This window comes from Carlito syrichta, unplaced genomic scaffold (genome assembly GCF_000164805.1).
Source record: "Carlito syrichta isolate Samal-C Ts95f unplaced genomic scaffold, Tarsius_syrichta-2.0.1 Scaffold301531, whole genome shotgun sequence".
Lineage (NCBI taxonomy): Eukaryota > Metazoa > Chordata > Mammalia > Primates > Tarsiidae > Carlito > Carlito syrichta.
The window spans coordinates 1,099,042-1,120,581 of record NW_007245627.1 but is presented as its reverse complement, the minus strand read 5'-3'; the positions used below and the strand labels follow the sequence as shown (position 1 = coordinate 1,120,581).

General features: G+C 43.2%; 1 protein-coding gene across 10 annotated transcripts in view; it reads left to right on the top strand.

The window, feature by feature from the left end:
• Positions 1 to 1,344: 1,344 nt before the first annotated feature.
• The window catches only part of PTPRD (protein tyrosine phosphatase, receptor type D), a 416,835-nt gene continuing 396,639 nt past the window's right edge, over positions 1,345 to 21,540 (top strand). For all 10 annotated transcript variants that reach the window (XM_008054819.1, XM_008054818.1, XM_008054813.1 and 7 more), the window contains exon 1: positions 1,345 to 1,520. In XM_008054819.1, the coding sequence (XP_008053010.1) occupies positions 1,457 to 1,520 (64 nt within the window). In that variant the 5' untranslated portion in view covers positions 1,345 to 1,456. The remainder of the gene's footprint in view (positions 1,521 to 21,540) is intronic.

The following is a 21,540-nucleotide window of genomic DNA, read 5'->3' as shown; positions in this document are numbered from 1 at the left end:
TTCTATTGCCGTCCGAAGCTCCCCATGACCCATTTTTTTAAAAAGTCTGAACCATTTGCTTTTGCCTCATCTTCTGGTTTCTGGATTGAGCCAGCACTCCAATCCAGTGGTTCAGAGTGTGGTGTCTGGACCAACAACATCAGCATCATCCAAGAACTTGTTAGAGATGCAGATCCATGGACCCCACCACAGACAGACCTACTGACCCACAAGCTCTAGGGGTGGTGCCCACCTATCTATTTCAACAGTCCCTCCAGGTGACCTGATACACGTCGGCTTTTGGAAAGCCCTGCTTCAACCAAGCTAGGCCACTCACCTTTCCCAAAGTTCCTTTCCAACTGCCCTGCCTTTATGCAGAATCCCTGGAATGCCTTTCCCTCATCTTGCTAAAATCCTGCTTGTGCTCCAAGGCCCAGTTTGAGGTACTGCATTTTCCATGGTGCCGTTCTTGATCCTATCTTTTAATGGCATCATTTGGTGTTCCATCCTGGTATGAATCACTTATTGACTTGCACTTGTCATCTGGTGTACCTGTCTTATTTTCCCTACTGATCTGGGAACTCAGAAAGAATAGAATTTGACTCATCTTTGAACCTCGAGACACCTTGCAACAGGAATCACTCTTGATGTCTTGCACACAGTAGGCGCTATAAAAAGAGTTTACAGCTTCTGGATTTTAGAGATTGAGAACATTAAGCCCTTGCCCAGGAGGCATATAAAAATACTGTTCAATCAAAGAGACTCATGCTAACGATTGCTTTGACTTACTGAAGCCAAACTAGACTGGAATGTTGATGTGTCTTCAGGGAAGGAGCCAAATATACTAGTGTAAAAAGGTCTCCCCTCTACTATTTAGCCGGAGAAGTTGAATTAGCCCTGTCATTCCACCTGATGCCAAGAAAGCAGCTTCCATTATTCTGTCAGTAAGTCTTTTATCCCGCATGAGGAACTTCTCTTAAATCTTTCTTATTGCACTGGTGTGCTTTTTTCCTCTGATGTATTCACGTAATGTTTCATAGGAAGGGACACTTCCTTCTCCGCGTACTGTGCCTGAACGGTGGCATGAGTACGGAATGGAGTTCAAGGTGGTTGACTTCAGCATGGCCTGGGAATGGGAGTGCTGGCGTCCCCACTGGGTTTGCATGTCTCACCCATGAAGATCCCAGGGCTCCTGCATTTTACAAACCTCGGAGTTTCCTTCCTAATACGCAAGCATGACGGTGACACTGTGTTGTGGATTTACAATGGACGGTGCCTCTCATGGGGGATGTGACGGCTTGTGGGGGGGAGAGTGAGCCATCTAAACATCTTTGTGTTCTCTTCCTCTTGTCTTCCCACCCCCGCCCTGCACAGGCTCTGAAAGTGTCCCAGCTGCAACCTCAGGCCGGACAGACCCGCTGCAGCCTCGGAGGCAGTGCTCCCCAGCTGCTCGCACGTGCCGCTGCCAAGCTGCAGGATGGTGCCCCGAGCCGGGCCGCTGCTGCTGCTTCTCGCCTTCCTCCTCCGCACGGACGCTGAGAGTAAGCCATCCTCCCTCCTCTCGGGGGCTGCGACCATAATGAGGGGTTTTGTCTGCCCTTGGCACCGGGCTCAGCGCCTCTGAATGCATTTCCTTTGGAAGTAAATCCTGAGACACTGTGGGATCCTCCTTGGCCACCAGCCAGCCTTTGAAAGAGATGATTGACATGACTTCCTTTCCGCTTCCTCTCCCTCTTAATGCTCCTTTTCTTGCGTATCTAACTGCTCCTACTGTTTATTTTTATTTTTATTTTGTGTGCCTCTTACCCGTCTGGTGGCAAAGACATTGTGAGACCAGGCTGTAACTCAAACTGAGGTTAACCAGTTGGTGGTGCCAATAAGTGAACACTGTGCAGCCCCGTTAGAGATTTCTTTAGTTTTGTGGATGCGTCTATGTTTAGAAAAACGCACCGTGTCACATTGAGCCCAATTAAACTCCCAAGCCCCTTGTAGCTGTCATAGCAGCTGTTCTAATGTACTGTTTCCGACAGCTGTCGTCGAGTACAGTATTCAAACAAATCAAGCAGAACTGACAGCCTTGTGGCTGGATGGAGGGTCTGGAAGTGCGAGGAGAGTTCTGTGGAGTACAGACACCCAAGTTTGGATTTCTAGACTCAATTGGTGAAACTACAATTGTGGTCAATTAGCTTGCCAATTAATGACATCATATCTCCTTTGTAATTAGGACATCGTTAGGTCTACCTTGTTGACACCTGCTTATTTTCCTGCCTGTCCTGTGGCTTTTTGGAAGAGATGGTCCTGGAAAAAGGCATGTCCCGGGCTTGAGTTTACGGACATGTTGGTAGTTGTTTAGTTCATATGTGAGTTGGCCGTTTTCCTTGGGAATCGCCTGGTAAGAGTAAAACGTGTAACATCTGCAGTCATTCACTTTACCCTCCACTGACTCTTTCAGTCAGATTAAATGTGACTTATGTTAAGGATGTCTGGAAGACAAGGATCCTGTGTCATCTTGGCCCCTTCCTATTAATTACATTTTGACAAGAATTCCCTTATGAGCAGCCAATTGCTTCATTTAAATAGGGGCTCTGATCTCTAAAGAGATCTTTTGGGCAGTGAAAGGAATAACTTTAATAATCAGATACACGTGGAACATGCATGTTTTAAACACAGCATTCTCTGGCTAATAATGTATGTAGTATCCTAATTAGCACTTGGGAGTGTCAATTTAAGGCGAAGCCAAGGAAATTCCAGGACAGTGCCAGCAAATAATTAACTGGGAAGAGACCCAAATGTAAGATGCTCTTGTTATTTTAAAGCCATTTATGTCAAAACTTACTTTAAAGTTGAAATCTAAATTTAGTTTATTAAAGAGAAACTGAGCATCTGTTTATTATTTTTGTTTTGGCTAGAGTGCAAAAGTAAGTGGTTTCACCATTGTTCATTTTGGGCAAAAGCATATTAAGACCCTGGGAACCCACTTAGATGGCGAATTGCAGCTTGAGATCTTCCTGAAGTTACTTACTGTATATCTGGAAGTTATCCTTCCAGATAAGTAAAAACTTTCTACTGAGCAGCTACATTTTTGCTTAATTCTCTGGTGAAAAGTGGCAAACCGATGTCAAGAGTTTAGAAACAAGGACTTTTGAAGTTATGTTTGAAAACAGTCTCTGCTACAGTGACCACAATCCGTTCTTATACCTTTCCTGTTGTCCAGTCTTACAGAAGAAATCAGCAAGGCTCTCGGTAGCCATTTTTAGTTAAAGTAAGATATTCACCGTGCCATGTATTTTTGTGACATGAGCTTTCAACCTCAGATGTCACTTGAAAGTGAGTCCCTTCCCTTTCACCCTTCCCATTAAGCTAAAAGAGGAAAGAGGCTTTGACTTTGCCAAAGCAATTGTAATTTGTTTTGTCCTTGCCTCATCAGTCTCGGTGTAGTATATTTTTCCTTTCATAGACTCGTTGGGCCCTGTTGATTAGGCTGTGTATCCTGAAAGTTACGGACAAAAGAAAAAAAATCAGCCATATGTTTAAAGGGCCTCTTAAGAGAAGGAACCACCGTAGGTAATTTGCTGGAGGGTAGTTGTGGTTCATGAAACCATATGGTAGAGTTACAGATATAATTTTAGCCACTAAAAATACTTCAAGAACGATGGGTAAAATAAGATCCAAACTGTTACCCTTTAAATTGTGTCATTACCTTTTTTTCAGACACTGAAAATAAAATATACAAGTAGCACTAAGGAAAAGTTTGGTTTCTTCATCATCAAATAGAGATAATATTTTTCAGGCTTTTATTACCCGGGTCACCGATTCATTTCCTTATGTCTTACAGTAACACATCTAGCCTTTACATTCCCTTATACCTCACAGTGTTTTGTATTGATTCAAAGGATCAAGAGTTATCTTTTTAAATTAATAGTGGAGCCATTTTAGAATTCTGGAACAATTTTTTAAAATGTTCGTTCTCCTTAGAAGAAGAGGATTATATGGGGGTGGGAAATGGACAGAAGTCACTTTAGTTGACTGTGCTCATTTAATGTGTCCGACATTAAATTTCTTTTGAATTAACTCCAAAGAGTCTAGGAGTCAGGGTTATAATCTTCTGCGTAGAAGGTCATGACAAAGTGCTAGGTATGACGTTGCAGTAAGTAGGAAAGCTCTTTTGAACCTTGGTTCACACCTAAGTTGGAAAATTGTGTTACTATCTCAGCAGAAAATTAGAATCTTTGCCATTACCAGTTTAAAATGTTCTATATAGCCACAATTATTTTAAAAGGCGGGGCGTGTGTATATCTTGTTTCTTTACATCTTTGTGTCTTGAGTGCTCTCGATGATTTTGCTTGTTGTTTCTCGACTGCGTGTTTGCACGGTAGACCTGTGATCGCAGAAAAGAGGCAGCAAATGTGACCTTAGTGGGAATAGCTGTTCCTCACGCCTGGCCAGCCCAATTTCTGGATAGGTAGTGATCTGATTGAGGTCAATCCTGGTTTACATAGTGGTTTGACGAAGATCAATTCAGCAGTAACGTGCATGCAAATTAAAGATTAATTTAGATGAAATGAAGGTAATCCTGGTGAATCTTTTTTCTTTGGCTGAGTTTTTACAATAACTTCTGGTCGTTTTATTTCATTGATAGCTTTCATTTGCTAGTTACCGTTTTGTTTTAAAAAACTAGATGCAGGCCAAGAACCTGATGTTAGCGTCCTCAGACATGTTTCACTCTAATTAAATCACTTACAACTTACTGTTACATTTGTCAACTTGAGTTTACACTGGGGCCACTGTAACTAGACTCGAATCTGTTCTGGATTGAATCTGGAACTCAGTTACAAACATAACTTTTTTTTTGAGCGGGAGTACAAACACACTATTGATAGAGTTCATCCATTCGTTGTTGCTTTTTGTTATTTTTATACCTCAGATGGTGAATACTTCTCTATTTTTCTTCCTTATTGTTCAACAGTCTTGCTGTAGTCACTATGTACTCACAATATATCAGTGCTATATGAAAGCAGTAAGTTTTTCCCACCTTTGGTATTATATCACTATATCCTGTGACTTTTTTTTATTTCTTTGATGTTAAAGAATAGACCGGCATCTATGTTGTAAGATAACTATTGTTAACTTAAGTATTTCCTGATGGGCAGCATAGGGAAATTGTTAAGAATGTGAGATCTGAAGCCAGAGTCTGGTTTTGATTTTTGACTATCATTTGGTGAATCATGTTCTTTGCCTTGGTTTTCTTATCTCTAAAATGTAGATGATGTTTATGATGGGATGGTATAATACCTACTCTTGGGATTTGTGAGGATTCACTGAGTTAAAGTAAAGCACATAGATTGGCAGAGAATACAAGGTAGGTGTCTCATAAATGTTAGCTAATCCCAGAACATTCAGAAAACATTTTTTTTTTTCTTTTGAGTCAGAGTCTCACTCTGTTGCCAAGGCTGTAGTGCACTGGCATGATTATGGCTCAACTCATCATAGCCATACCCTGGAAACCCTGGGCTCAGGCGATCCTTCTGCCTCAGCTTTCTGAGTAGCTGAGACTATAGGCTTGTGCTAAGATGGCTAATTTTTTTGTAGAGACGTCTTATGTTGCTTAGGCTGGTCTTGAATTCCTGGGCTCAAGTGATTCTCCTGCCTTGGCCTCCCAAAGTGCTGGGATTACAAGCGTAAGCCTCAGGCCCCGGCCCCGGCAAATATTTTTGTTGATCACTTGTGTTAGGTACTTGGCAAAAATTCATTTATTTGACCCACAGATTACTAAAATGTAAAATGGTGGATAAGCTAGGCTTTCTTGCATTATGTCTAAGTCTTCAGTTTGCTCCTCTGTAAAGTCCTATACCTAGGAAAGTCGTATGAGCCCTTGCTCCAGGAATTAGATCACGAGGGGAAATTTGCAGCATATCTGCTTTAACCAAGCTTTTTCTCAAGCAAGCTTTTCTCTGAGAATGACCAACTTAGAATTAAGGTGGCTTGGGCAGAACGGATAGTGGAAGATGTTTCATCTGTCTATTCTGTTGCTTCTGATCATGCAATGTCTTGAGATGCTCAGAGGAAGGAACTATAGACATTTATTGTAAGGAAATACGGTCATAAGTGGCCTCTCCAGAAAGTCAAAGGTGAGGAAGAGGCAGAGTGGCCATTGATATGACCGGGAATTATCTGACCACGAACAAAATAAAATAAAATAAAGGAATAAGAAAACGAGGCATTGAAAAGCAGGCATTTTGCGGAAATTAGTGAGCTCTTCCAAAATGAAAAATGAAAAGGAGTCTGGTTTTGATTTTTGACTGTCATTTCTTACGTCATTAAAATGCTTACCCTCCTGCAGACGGGATCGGTTCACACTAGGATCATGTCTCATTAAACATCTTTTTGCTTTTATTTTAGAATAGGAGTGTCTCCCCTCCACCCCACCCAACCATTTATCCAACCTTTCAAAAGTAAATTGCTTGGGATGATAAAAATATTCTACAATTAGATTGTGTGTGACAGCGCTCATTGAATGTCAGTATACTAAATTGCACTGTACACGCTAAACGGGTGACCCGTATGGTATTTGAATGATATCTCAATAAAACTATTTTTAAACAAAGGAAAATTCCGGCTTCCCCTCTCTCTTTGGTTGGAGTCCCTTTGTATATGCAGCCTGAGAGTGACATGTGTTGGCTTCTTCAGGTCAGTTAGAAGATGTGCTCCTTTAGGAGAGCAGGGAGAAGGCAAATTGCTTCCCAGTGTTCATCGCCACCTGCTTTCTTCCCTTTTCTCTGAATTGACAGAGGTGTGGCAACATGAGAACCTTGCTTCTCCCTCCTTCCTCCCCTCACTTTAAAGGAACTAAATTAGCAACATCCACCTGCCTGCAGCCAGGAAAATATGCCAGCTATTTGATTGATCCTTCAGCCCCATTGCGGAGTTTCTGTGGCCGTCTGAATTAATTGCTCCCGGCTGAGCTGTAGCTACCTAGGAAGATTAAGATTATGTCACAAAATCAACGCCTGTGTACACTTCAAGGCATTTTATTGAGTGTAGTAGGACTTGCTTAAAAAAAAAAAAATCCCAAGTAGGACATTTTTGTTATTTTAGATATCTGTGATAAGACCCTATGCTTGAAGGATGGAACAATATCCAGAATATTTGTGAACTAGTTATTCTTTGTAAGAGTCTGGTGGTATTTGATTTTACCATTCTGTGATTTCCTCATTTCTTTGCCTTCACATTCTCAACTTCTTCTTTAATTTTTCTCCCTTAGCTACTATTTACCTGACCCATTTCCAATAGTGTTAATTTGCTTGGGAGCCCCGTTTCCTTCTGTCCTTGTAGATGTGTTTCTGAGAATCCGGAATCCCCATGCCAGCGTCCATCTTGAAGCGAAGAATCAAAGAGAAGAGAATTGGGAATTGGGTAGAGAAGCCACTGTGGAACCCACTCTTTGACTTAATTATATTTCCTAACTCAGTTTGCTTTCGTTTCATTTATTCCTTCACCAAACTGATTTGTTTGCGCACGCATTTGTGTAATTTTGTTTGTGCCTGCTGTGTGGGAACCTGTGTAACGTGGTGGGAATATAAAAATTTCAAAAAATGTGGTCCTACACCATTGCGTAGTCTAGCTTCAGAATTCATAGCTCACGTTTCAGGATGCTCTCAAGCAATCTTCTTAGGCATTATCTCCAGGTAGAAAGCAGTGCATCAAGAATATGGGCCCAGGAGCAGAGTTCTTGTGTTCAGATCATCCTCTGACCATGGGCAAGGTACAAATCTCTGTATGTCTCTCACCTGCGAAATGAAATCGCAGCTATAGTAATTTTTTTTTTCTCATTAGCTTCAGATTTCCAAAATAGAAACATCTATGGTTAGATCTCTGTTGGCATTTATTATCCCATTAACTTCATAATATGAACAGAATTTTTTAAAAATGTAAATATGTATCTTTACATGCATTCATGATTGCAAAGGACGTTGACTGATTAGCTCATTCATGTATTCCCTAGTCCCTTTAATAAATGTTTATTGGGCACATTTCCTGTGCCAAGCGTTAAGTTAACTGCTGGGGATAAAATGGTGAGAATAAGAGATATGATCATTACTCCTGAAAAGCTTAAACTCCAGTGGGCTAGACAACTGTTTAACATTAATCTTAAAATTTTGCATTTTCTAACTGTGACAAGTTGGAAGAAAATACACAGCTAAGTGCCTCCTCTGCTCCGAAGAGTAATAAAAAGCTTTCCTAAGGGAGTGGTTTATTTTATTTTTTCTATTTTGATATAATTTTATACTTAAAAGAAGCTATGGAAATTGTACAGGAATTTCCCATGTACCGTTCACCCAGTTTTTACCAATAATAATATATCATCGCAGTACGTTATCAAAATCAGAAAGTCCACATTAGCACAGTACTATTAACTACAGGTGTGATTTGGCTTTTGCATACACTGTTTTCTTTTAAAGTATGTAGTTTATGGATGATTTTTGAGCTGTAGATTGATGTATGGATAGAAGTTAACTAAACTGTACCTGCTTGAGAAGAGCTCTTAGGGCCCAAGAAAGAGCATGCTCCTGTACCCCGAGACAGGGCTAATCTAGTGTATTCTGGAGCCTGAAAGCATGGATGTGGCTGGATCCTACAGAGTGAGAAGGAGAGAACATTCCAATAAGGCTGGCAGGTAGTTGGAGACCAGCTAAGGCCAGGCTCCGTAGACCTTGCCCAAGATTTTGGTTTTGGGTCTGTGAACGGCATGAATCCTTGTCTTATTTTTAAGCTGTGATCAGAAGAGATATGCATTTTTAAAAGACCAGTGAGGCTGTAAGGCGGAAAAATACTTTGGAGGGAGGCCAGCCAGGGTGACTTTGAGCTCTGTCAGGAGGCTGGTTGGAAGTTACAGAGGTGATGAGGGACCAGGGTGGTAGAGGGGAAGGAGGCTGGAGTCGCTGACGCTCGAACACATTTTTAGTTGACTTTTGTGAAGATGCGTTCTAAAACTTAAACCACCGATAGATTGTTATAATTTGGAGTGAAAGAGAGAATCAGGCTAGAAGGGATCTAAAGTATTCAATACCTTGCAAATAATCTTTTGGTTTTTAGCATGTTCTTATCTTTATTCCCCTAAAATGGGTCTATGGCCGTTCTTATAATTCCACTTTTTGATTGTCCTGTTCAGGTAGTTTTATTTCCATTTTTTTGGGTTAACATCTGTTAAAAATGTGGTCTCCACAATCAGTTTAACACTGTGAATGACTTTCAATGCTTTACTACAAGAGACATTTCAATTTAGCTTTGTTCTCTGACAAGAGTTTTAAATCCACTCTACAATTTGCAGTCAGTTTTGCAAAAGTCACAACAAAGTACTGTGGCAGTCATTTACAATAACTACAGTTATTAAATCTTACTTTAAAATATACTAAGTACTTATATATTCAGTTAAAAAAAGCACACAATATATTCCTTTTGAGCTAAAAGTACAGAAAGTATAACAAATCTATTAAACTAACTACTTTTCAGTAGTTTTTCTTTCTTCGTTTTTTTTGTTGTTGTTAAGGCAAGTATGTAGGGAAACAGAAACTTAAGCAATTTTATGCTTAAAAGAAGTGAGAGAAACATAAAATGCTATTGTTTATCACTGAAAAGTTCACCCAAACCTTTAAGCTACAGTGATTTCATTTTGCTACAAAGAAAATGCCGCCGGGCTCGGTGGCTCAGCCTGTCATCCTGCGCGTTTGAGAGGCTGAGGTGAGCGGATTGCCTGAGCCCACGGGTGCGAGACCCGCGTGGGCAAGCAACACCTCATCTCTACAATGAATCAAAAAATCAGCCGGGCGTGGTAGCGCACACCTGTAGTTCCGGCTACTCGGAAGGCTGAGGCGGAAGGATCGCCAGAGCCCAGCAGGTGGAGGCTGCGGTGGCCGGGAGCGGCCACTGCACTCCAGTCTGGGTGACAGAGTGAGACTCCAACTCCAAAAAATAAAAATAAGAAAATGCCTCAGATAGCTCTATCTATCTTTTAAAAGTAAATCTAAACCACAATATTTAATGTAAATGTAATCATATTTTGTTTAGTAAATGCCTACTGTGTGCCTCCAACTAGCCAGGTCCAGACTCCTCTTATCACAGAATCTCTTATCTCTTCGGAGCGTGGTGAGGGAAGGGGTGATGCAGCAAAGCATGGCGATGGGCACGAAGTCAACGAGCGGTGTGACTTTCGAGAGTGACACGTGCCACAGAGATCACAAAACAGGGCAGTGTCCTATGCGAGTCAAGAGGGGACAGGGTGTGCGTCCATCTTATGTCAAGGAAGGTGGTGCCACGGGCGACGCAGCATTTGAGCTAAGGCCTGGGTAGGGGCCGGGCCGAGGGGACCGTGATTGCCAAGACCCTGAGACCAGAGGAGCCTTGCATGTTGAAAGGGCAAAATAAGACCCTGGGGACGGAAGCACAGCGAGTGAGGATGGACAGGTGGAGAGACAGGAAGGGGCCCCATCGCCAGCCCCCAGGCTCCTGGGGTGTCCTATGGGGAATGTGGATGGCTGGACCGGGCACTAGAAGTGTGTAGGGAAAGAGATATATTCTTGGGACACCTATTTGTGAAACTTGAGTCGGGACCCCTCATCCTCTACTAGAACCAAATAAATAACTTTTCTGTTTCCTTTTTCACAAATCGTGCATTGAAAGCTTGGTAGACCTTCTGATCAGGTTATAAACTCATTGTCTAAACAGCTTAACAGCAATGTATTTTGTGCCAGTCACAATAGACTTGGAACACTAAAGCCTTTGGGGAACAAAAGCACTAATGTCTACTTTTAGCTCCTTATCTCTGTTCAGTTTTGTTTTTCTGTTAAAGCAGATGATAGTTTTATACTGGAAACATGTAATTAAGTCCACACTACCCTTCATCAATGTCCATATGTGGAGAGAACTAAGGAGGGTGCATTTGTAAAGCCAAGCTGTAGTTGGAGAGTGGTGGCCAACATAAAATTACAGGGAAGAAAGGAACTTCCATAGGTCTTTTCTCTACATGCTTCCATTTAGTCAAAGTTATAGCAATGGGATTCCTAGGTTGCATTGCCTGTGTAGTTGAAAGCTTTTTAATAAAAGATTTCCTGGTAAACCTCTTCCATTTAAGGAAAAAAAACCCTTTATTGTTTATGTGATTTACCATATTTGGATTTAGTTTTAAGCCCAATAGGGAGGTCAGGTAATACGGAGAATAATTGCTAAGCAATAACTGGTGTCTTTTCTAAACTAGTATGTGGGGTTAGTCACCAGATTCGACTTAAATACTGGCTCCTCTGCCTACCAGAGCAATTTTATCAATTCTTCTGACCCTGATCCTATGGGGATGCTCGTAGCTCTCACGGGTTCCTATGAAGTTCAAATGAGATCCTGAACTTGAAGTCCTGTGACGTTAAAATTTTATTCCATTCTCTCCCCACTCCCTGGAGCCCCACAGCAAAAACGAATGTATGGAGAAATAAGCTGTCTAACATTTCCACCTATTAAGTTGATGTTCAGATCAAGGAGTTAAGCAATACACACCTGAGAGCAACAGCAAGCAAAAATAAAGCAACCACGTCATCGATCTGTGTCATAACTTACTGAAATCTCTTCATGTTATGTTTATGCTGTCAGGATAGCCCAGGGCTTCTCAAACTCACCACTGTTGACACACTGTGGGACACATAATTCTCTGTTGCTAGGGTTGTTTCTGTACAGTGAGGCAAAGTGGCACTCTTAGCTTCTACCCTCAGCGATCTACCCCCCACAACCAAGCTATCTCTGGACATTGTGAAATGTCCCCTGAAGGCAAAATCAGCCTGTTGCCGGTGTCGCGTAGGGAAAGCTTTGGAACAGAGTGTTGGGGCAGAGGATGGGAAGGGTAGATACCGCCCTTCTAACTTCTGTGGGTTTGGAAGGGAGACGTACAGTCAGGAATATGATAGCCCTTTCATAAACCCTCGAAATCAGTTGTGCCAACTAGGAAAGAGAAATCATAGTTCCGTTTAATATCTGCAAAACCAGAGGCAGATTACCTTTTCTCTTCATGTCTCAGTTTTGTTGTCTGGAGTATTGGATGATAGTTATGGGATTGCAGTAAAGGTTGCAATGAGCTAACTAGTATACAATTTTTAGGATTCTGCCTTGTACCTAGTAAGCACTAAATAAATGTTAGCCATTGTTATCATTATAGTAGCTGTGCATTTTATAGCATATTAATTTACTCATGTTAATATTTTAGCAAGAAAATCAATTTTATCTGACAGTAATAATACTGATACCTCCCCCCTGAGTAATTATTTCAGTACTTTATGTCTTCAGTCTCACTTGTTTCTGTATACGTTTTATCATCTCCATTTCTCAGATAAAAGAAACCAAGGGTCAGAACAGATGTGGGTAAGTGAGTGGTGGAGAAGGACCTAGAACTCAGATCTCTTGATTCCTTGTCCAGGGAAGAGGAAGAACAGCAAAAAGAGAAGTCTCAGGAGCTCAGAATGCACATCAGCTAGAGCCATTTACTTTTTTATTTTTTATCTAGAGACGAGGTCTCACCAAGTTCCCACGGGCTGGTCTCGAACCCTTGGGGTCAGGCAGTCCACTCTCCTCAGTGGACTTTTTGAGAGCAAAGTGCTGGGATGATAGGTTGAGCCATCGAGCCCGGCCAAGAGCCATTCACAGAGGGCCCTCGTGATGTCCCTGGGTGTGGGGTTCCAGAGTCACCCAGGACCCTCACTGATGGTCATAAGGACGTCTTGAAGTCATTGAGTCACATATGGGGACATCATCCTTACAGCTTAGGCATGGTCTAAGACTTCAGCAGCGTTGAATGACTTTTAGAATGGCCTCATGTCCGGTTTCCATTTTAAAAACCAGTCAGTTTGGAGAGTTTTGGTTTCTGTGCAACTAGTGTTTTATTATAGAATGAATTTTATTTTTCATTAGGCTTCTCTGTTGCTCTTGCTTGTCGATCTAATTTTAAATTGTTAACTGTCAGATTTGTTTTCAAGATTTTATCATTGTCATGATGATGTCACCATTCTTTATTATTATTATTATTTATTAATTAATTAATTTTTTTTGAGTTGGAGTCTCACTCTGTCGCCCAGACTGGACTGCAGTGGCCGCTCCTGGCCACCGCAGCCTCGACCTGCTGGGCTCCGGCGATCCTTCCGCCTCAGCCTCCCAAGTAGCAGGAACTACAGGCACATGCTACCACGCCCGGCTAATTTTTGACTTATTGTAGAGATGAGGTCTTGCCAAGTTGCCCTGGCGGGTTTCGAACCCACGGGTTCAGGCCATCCACTTATCTCAGCCTCCCAAAGCGCGGGATTACAGGCTGAGCCACCGAGCCCGGCTGATGTCACCATTCTTACCATCATGATGTGGTAGATTGGAAATCATGGCCAAGATATTTTACAGTTCATCAAGGTGCAGTTGTTTCCCCTCTCCTTGAATGTGGGTTATCCTTTGACTTGCTTTGACCAGGAGTAGGAGGATGCAGAATTTACCCGACACCAGCTCTGGGCCTAGCCCTTCAGAAGCTTCTGCTTTCACTCTCTGGCACCTTGAGTCACATGGCAAGATGCCCAGCTACCCTGCTGAAGGTAGCCCACAAAGAGAGAGAAATGCCCAGCCAGCCCATACCTATTGCAGCCGTCCCAGGTGAAGAGCCAGGTGTATGTGCGACGCCATCTTGGCATTTCAGCCAGTCTGGCCTCCTTCTGATGACTGTAAACTCCATGAGTGACCTCAGGTGACATAAAGGTCAGAACTTTCTAACTGAAACCTGGATGGCAGAGTCACGTGCAAGGAAATCTGTGCCTTAAGCAACTTTTGACGAGGTTTATAACACAATACATTACTGAAATACATGGTGATCATTGTCATCAAAAGAAGCACCTCCCAGCCTGAGGAGCTATCTCACACCCGCGGTTTCTTCTGGAACTGTAACACAGATGGTGTTCTAGATGGCACACCTTTAGATGCAGCCCTTCATAGAGGACCTTGTTTTAACCAGGTGAGATTAATTTTAGGAGAGAGACAGGTTGGATTAGCCTCTTAAAATCTTTTTTTGTTTAATTTTTATAATTTTTATTTTTATTTTTTAGAGACAGGGTCTTTCATTGTCACCCAAGCTGGAGTACAGTGGCATGATCTCAGCTCACTGCAGCTCACTGCAGCCTCCACTCCTTGGGCTCAAGGAATCTTCCTGCCTCAACCTCTAGTTGCTTGCACCCCTATACCTGGCTAATTAAAAAAAAAATTTTTTTTTTGTACGGGGTCTCACTATGTTGCCCAGGTTGGTCTTGAACTCCTGGCCTCAAGTGATCCTCCCGCCTCGGCCTCCCAAAGTCCTGAGATTACAGGTTTGAGCCACTGTGCCCTGCCTGATTAGCCTCTTTTATCAGGTTGCTTTGTTAGTCAAGTTTATTGGAATCATGTTAATTAGAAGAAATAATCTCAAGGAGCCCAGCCCTTGATAAACAAAGATGCTTAATCATGCTTAACCTTTAAAACGAATATGGCAAAAGCTTTGCATGTTATGTCTTCTGGGGGTGCTTTAGATATTTGGCGGTGAGTGCCACTTCAAATTACAAGCTCCTGAAAAATGAATAATTTATCAGCTGTGGGATCGTTTTCATTGCACTGTGCGCCTGACACTTAGAGCCATGAACCTCTTCAATACAGAGGGAAAAAAGTGCTGGAATGTGTTACATTGGCTGGGAATGTTGGAAGGGGTCTGCAGTCGTGGGTCCCGAAGCCTGATCCTGGTTTTGTAAAGTCAAGTAAAAGCGCAGACGTCATGGTGGATTTGATCACGTTGTGGGTGCATCTGGTATAGGTGTGCTCTGTACCATTTGGGTGCTTATACATCAAAAGCAAAATCAAACTCGAGTGAGAAAGCCCCACGGACCCAGCGGAAAACGCTGAGAAACCATCGCTTACGTTCCATCGTGTCGGCACACTGGAAAGCTTTTGTGGGTGGTGGGAAGGAGGTGGTTTGCAGTTGGCATCTCTGACTCACGGGGGGTGGGGGGGGGTGTAAAGAGCCAGCGATTGTCAGTTTGTCCCGGCAGCTAGTAGGAGGCCCACGTGTCTGCAGATGGGCAAAGGGCATCACTGTGCTCTCATTGGGACCGAGGACGGTTAGGATCGTATGAAGAGGGAGGACTAATTAGATTAAACAAAACTCTTGGCTTCATATGAAGGAAAATGACTAATGGCTGAGTCTCTTCAACTGCGGAGTGGAGTCTGCGGGGAAGGAGTGAGTCCCGCCACGTGAGTCATTTGAAGTAAGCAGCAGAGACCACGGTGGAGAATGGCTGCCTCTGAAACAATCAGAACTACATCAGCAAAGAGATGTAAAAAAGATTCCTGAGCAACTGAAAAATGCGTAATTCTCTTTTCATTTTAATTGTTCTTATTTGGAGCGAGAGATGGAAACAGGAGGGATATTACAATAATTGTAAGAAGACAATTACTTGTATTCTGGGATCTATTTTCTCTAGGGAGTTGGCAGTTTAACAACTGAATCTGACACCCCCGTGGGGGAGGAGAGGAAGGTGAATTGGCTCGGTTCCCTCTGGGGTACTTACTCGGGCCACTAGATTCTTCGTAGCCCAAAGAAAGCCTTCGCCAATTATCATCCCCAGCATTGTATCAGCTCAAAAGGTGCTTTCTGGTTTTGCCAACTCCCTGTTCTCAGTCTAGTGGTGGAGACAATAAAAAGATCATTACAATACAAGGAACCAAGTGCTGTGTAGACATGCCCAGGATGACGCTGCCAGGGGCACGTCCCTTGTTGGAATTTAGAGGGGAGCTGATGGGGGGACAGAGGCAGCCACTAAGGCCAAACTAAGGAGCTTGGAGCTGGCCTGGTAAAACAGTGATTCTCAACATGATAAGACATCGGAATCACTTGGCAGGAAATCATAGGCATCCAGGCCCCACACCGACCAACTAAACGAAAATATATGAAGGTCAGGACCCAGCCTAGGAAAGAGTTTAAACGCCCTTTAGTTTATTCTCAAGTACAGTCCAGCGTCATGAATGACCTAATGGGAAGACAACGAAAGTCTGAACGCTGGGAAGTGATGCGGCCCGACTTCCACAGGCCACTGACAGTGTGTATTTCTCTTCTATCCTCTCTTCCCCCCACCCCCCATACCTCATGGCCTGGATAGGGTGTGTCTCTTTTAGCAGTTATCATGTGTGTTCCTTTTAGGTGTGGCTGGGGAATTTCCATTCCTCACACGAGTGTATTCACTTGTCGCAGATTCTGCCTTCCTCTCCTCCCACATCCTCATACAGGGCCTTGGGTACAGCCAGGGGCGGCGAATTCAGATGCCCACTGTGACCAGGCAAGAACAACTGATTCCAGAGGTGGGCCAGGTCGACTCTTCAGCGAGTCTGTGCCGGCTGGATCTCCTAGGAGAAGCAGCCACTCATCCTGTTCTTGCCGCTTGGGAAGACATGCCCGAGATGGCTCGATATTCCCAGAGAAGCTTAAATTTCAGATTTATCTGTGAACCGTCCCTGACTTTTACATACTGACTTGAAATAAAATGGTCGAGTGACAATGATATTGAGGCCAAAGGAAGAATATCTTTGAGTTAGATCTTGTTTGGGACTGCGGCAGGTTTCTTTTTTCTTTTCTTTTCTTTTCTTTTCTTTCTTTTTCTTTGTTTTTGAGTCAGAGTCGCAGTCTGGTCCAGGTTGGAGTGCAGTGGCACACTCACGGCCACCACAGCCTCGACCTGCTGAGCTTAGGCCATCCTTCCGCCTCAGCCTTCCAGCTTGCTGGAGCTACAGGTGTGTGCCACCATGTCCGGCTCATTTCTTAATTTATTGTAGAGACGAGGTCTCACCAAGTTGCCCAGGTTGATCTCAAACCCCTAGAATCAGGCTTCTGCCTCTGTCTCTCAAAGTGCTGAGATTAAAGGCATGAGCCACCGCGCCCGGCTAGGGGGCTGCGGTTTTCAATCTTTGTGTTGTGCTTCCAGAAATGTGTAGAGTTGAAGGGAGAGAAATTTTCCAATACTAGCAGTTTCCAGCCTTTTCTGTGGCTAACAATAGCAGGAAATGTAACAAAACATCAGCAGAAAACATTTGGGCTGACTGTTTGTGGAAAGCGAATGAGAGAATGGATTCCACTCCCTGGTATCACACATTAAAACATAAAGCCGGAAGGACACATTCAAAGAACAAGAACCACAATTTTAGAGTTACTTCTGGTGAATGTGAATCTGGAATGATGCATTATTCATTGAAGCCTTTTCGTTTCCCTGGTAGGCTTTAACAGTACTAGGCTAAAGACCTCGGATGGCCTTGGCTGGCCCCAGGCTGAGGAGAGACTCCCTCTCTCCCCTTTGGGGTTCCTTCATCTCCTGGAGTCAGGTCAAGCTGGTTGCTAGCCTCCTTTTTCCCTCGGGTACTGCTGTGGCTACCCAGTGTGAAGCCACAAGACAGTAAAGGCTAAGGGACCCTGGATCAGTCGTTCAAAGGCCGGCGCTCCGGAGGGCACTGCCCAGGGAGTGGCCGTGTGGAATCGGAAATGCACTCATTCAGGGATGTCCAGGTGGCATTTTTTTCCTTTTTTTTTTTTTTTGAGTTGGAGTCTCACTCTGTCGCCCAGACTGGAGTGCAGTGGCCGCTCCCGGCCACCGCAGCCTCGACCTGCTGGGCTCCGGCGATCCTTCCGCCTCAGCCTTCCGAGTAGCCAGAATTACAGGCATGCGCTACTACGCCCAGCTGATTTTTTGATTTATTGTAGAGATGAGGTCTCGCTGCCCAGGCGGGTCTCGAACCCATGGGCTCGGGCAATCCACTCACCTCAGCCTCCCAAAGGCACGAGATTGCAGGCTGAGCCACCGAGCCCGGCTTCAGGTGGCATTTCTGTGGAACTGAGTTGTCTGAAGGCTGAGGGACTGAGGCTGCAACTTTCCACTTTATCTCTAGACTGTACCTAGACTTCTCAATATTAAACAGATCAGGTGAAACATGATTGTCACTCCCTAGGACTGTCGACTTCCCTCTGTTACGTTTCCTCCTGTTACACTGAGATGCCCTGAAACATCACTGTGGTAAATAGTTGGCCTGGCTGTTGCATTTTTGTAGGTTCCTAAGCGTTTTATAATTTGAGTTAGAAGAACTACGGTGTGGTGGAAAGAGCCTCGGCTTTTAAATGAAGAGATCTGGACTCAACTCCTGTCTTTTGCTGTTTACTAGATGGGTGGTCTTGGGCAAGTTTGTTAACCTCGCTGAGCATAATGTTTTTAAAGGCGGCTAACATGCACTCCGCACTTGCTCCCTGCCAGCGTGTTGCTGGGTGCTGGGGGTGTGATCATGAGCAAGATGGAAGCTGTGGGGTCTGTGCCCTCCTGCAGCTTTCTGTCTCTCTTTAGACGGCTTCTCTGGAAAATGGAGGATCTGAGTGCTGCAGTTGTCTGGTGAGAATTAACTGTGAGAATGTGTGCAAGGGTTTGGCAGTGAAGGCAGGCTCTTGTTGGAAGAAGTAGCTGTAGGGTTTGCTTCTTCCTCTGGGCTTAGCTGGCAACGCCTTCTAATTTATTGCCTTAAATGTACCCGTGCTGCTTTCTTCCACAGATCTCTTTTGTACTCACATTCTAATGTACAGATATCGTTCAGGTCCTGGAAGCCTGGGCTTCTTCTCTCCAAATGTTTTGCATCCATGGTCTTTAAGCAGTTCTTTCATTTCAGAGATGTTCTTTTTATTAGAGGCTTTGGGGGTACAGTGGTGACCAAGACAGACCAAAAAAAAAAATCTTGCACCATGAAGGTTACATTTTAGGGGGCTCTAAACGATGAAGTAAAACAATAAATACGATACAGGAAACAATACACATTATAGGTAGGAACGTATATTATGTGTTCAAATGTGCTACGTGGTATAGTGGGGCCATTGCAGCCATGGCCAGAACCTCACCGCCATTGCCTTGCTAGACTCTGGTGTGGCCATGTGCTCTTTGGGCTATTGGTGTCGCTGTGCTCCCTGGCTTTGGGCTCCCTCCCCTATCTTGGGGAGGTGAATCTTCTCTCTTTCTAACTTACTTTTAAATAAGCTATATTTTCTGATCTATAAAAAGTGTTATAGTGGGGTAAAGCCAGAACAGGGAAAATTAGGAGAGTGTGTGTGTGTGTGTGTGTGTGTGTGTGTGTGTGTGTGTGTAGGGGAGGTGGTTTAGATGTGATCTGAAATTGGGTAGTCAAGTCAGGTCAGGGTGGGCTTCACTGAGAAGGTGACTTTAAGCAAAGAGGTGCAAAAGTTTCTCATGGGGGAGAAGGAAATCGGCAGGCCCAACAGCCAATTAAAGGACCCTAGGTTTGTGACCAGCCTTGGTAACTTGGCAAGACTTCATTTCTACAATAAATCAAGAAAAAAGTTAGCCAGGCCTGGTGGCACATGCCTGTAGTTCCAGCTACTTGGAAGGCTGAGATGGAAGGATCGCCTGAGCCCTGCCCTTCAGCCTAACAGAGTGAGACTCTGACAAAAAAAAAAAACCCTAGGGCAGGAACTTACCTAGCAGGTTCTAAGAATAACAAGGAGAATGGAAGGAGCAAATGTAAAGTGTTAGAGGAAAGACCTTGTACAGAGATCCTATGATAAGGAGACATTTTACTGCCTATAAAAGTAGCCTGGAGGTCTGGCTTCCTAGAATCCATAGGAATATTTAGGAGTTGATTAGCAATGTTTGGGTTTAAGAGCCAACAGGTAGAAGACAACAGCCCTTGCCAAGGTTTTGTTGGCCAACGGCGTATGAGTGTTGTCTGCAAAGGGGCAGAATAAAGGGACCTGCCACCAGGAAAGATGGAGATGAGTATATTTGTGTTTGGTCAGGATGACTCCGGTTACAGTACAGAAAATAATCATTGTTCTTGATGGCAGTGATAATTCGGGCACAAACATCTCCCAGGGTGGTGGATGTCTACGCAAACGAAGCAAAGTGAATGTGAAAGAACATGGGGGTTATTTAGGTCACCTCTGTAGGTTTGCATCCCCTTTCTTATCTGATCCACCTGTATCTCCTTCAACTACAGATGTGGGTCCCAGCATTCATTATTGTGGCCTCATTCATAGTATGGTAATTTCCTACAAGGATATTCTGGTTTCCAGCATTCTGATAAGATGACGCAGAGCGATTGAGTCACTGTGTACCAGACGGATCAGGGTCAGGCCTCAGTAATTCTTGCCACAGTCCTCCAAATGATAGAGCCGTGGATAACGAATTTGGGTGAACAAGATGGGAATTTGGTTTGGGAACACACCATATACCAAATTTCAAATCAAAGTTTTGAGACTGAAATTCTGGAACTGATAATTAGCGATGCAGGAAAAGGAGTGTGTGTGTGTGTGTGTGTGTGTGTGTGTGTGTGTGTGTGTGTGTGTGTGTTTTCTGGTTTTTTTGTTTGTTTTATGTCTTTGCCTTTTAATCCTCAGATTCTGTCTTAGAAACAAATAAAAACCACACATATGCCTAGGTTTCAAAGAATGCATTTATTTTCAGAATTTTGACATATTAAAGAATCAGTTTTGCCTTTGTATATTCAAATTGTATTAACATGAAAAGAAAAGACCTAAACGCTAGACTAACTAGAAGATTAGCTATTAGATTCCATACACTGATTGTTCCCTGCTGGGGCTACCTCTGAAACTGCTGCATTTGCAGCGCACTTGGTCCTTGACTTTGTAAATGACCATCGTTCTGAATCCACGAAGCAGTTTCTGCCTGCTTTAAAGAAAACTTTACATTCCCATACAGCCTGGCTTCTCTCCAAAACAAAAAAAGTTTTTAAAAAGCAAACAGTGGCCAAATTAATGCCAGTGGAAGATTTTTACAACGCCTTTCGGATTTTAAGATTTATCTTATGCTGTCCATTATGAAATACAATCACACAATTGATAAAGACTTGTGTTGTAATATAATGACCTTTTTTTTTTCCGTTCAGAACTTCATTCAGTTGCTATTGACTGCCTTTAGTCCTGCAATATCCAGCCCAAACACTGTTTACAAAAATTACTTAGGGCTTCCCTTCCCTATCTCCTTCATATAGTTATGTGGTACATTGATAAGGCAGCTTCATTTGTCACCGTCTGATGCCATTTTCCTCCCAATCCCCTTCTTGGATGATTTTTAAAATGTTATAGGCAGTAAAATTCATTCTTTGCAGTGTACACTTCCCTGGGTTTTGACAGATGCACAGAGTTATATATCCATCACTACAATTACATATAGCAGTTTCTTCACTCTAGAAATTCCCTCACGCTGCCCCAATGTATAGTCTTTCGGGTCCAGCTTCTTTCACTTAATAAAATGCATTCACGATGTATCCGTGTTGCTGCATGAATCAACAGATTGTTGCTTGAGTGGTATTGCGTCTTCTATATATGTATATGACAGTTTTGTTTATGCATTTGAGTTGTTTCAAATATTTGGTGATTATGCATACAGCTGCAATAAACGTTTACAGACTAGGAGAAAACATTTATCCGTCTCTGGTAGGGTGGGTTTGGGGACTTTGATAGAAACAAAAAACACAGAT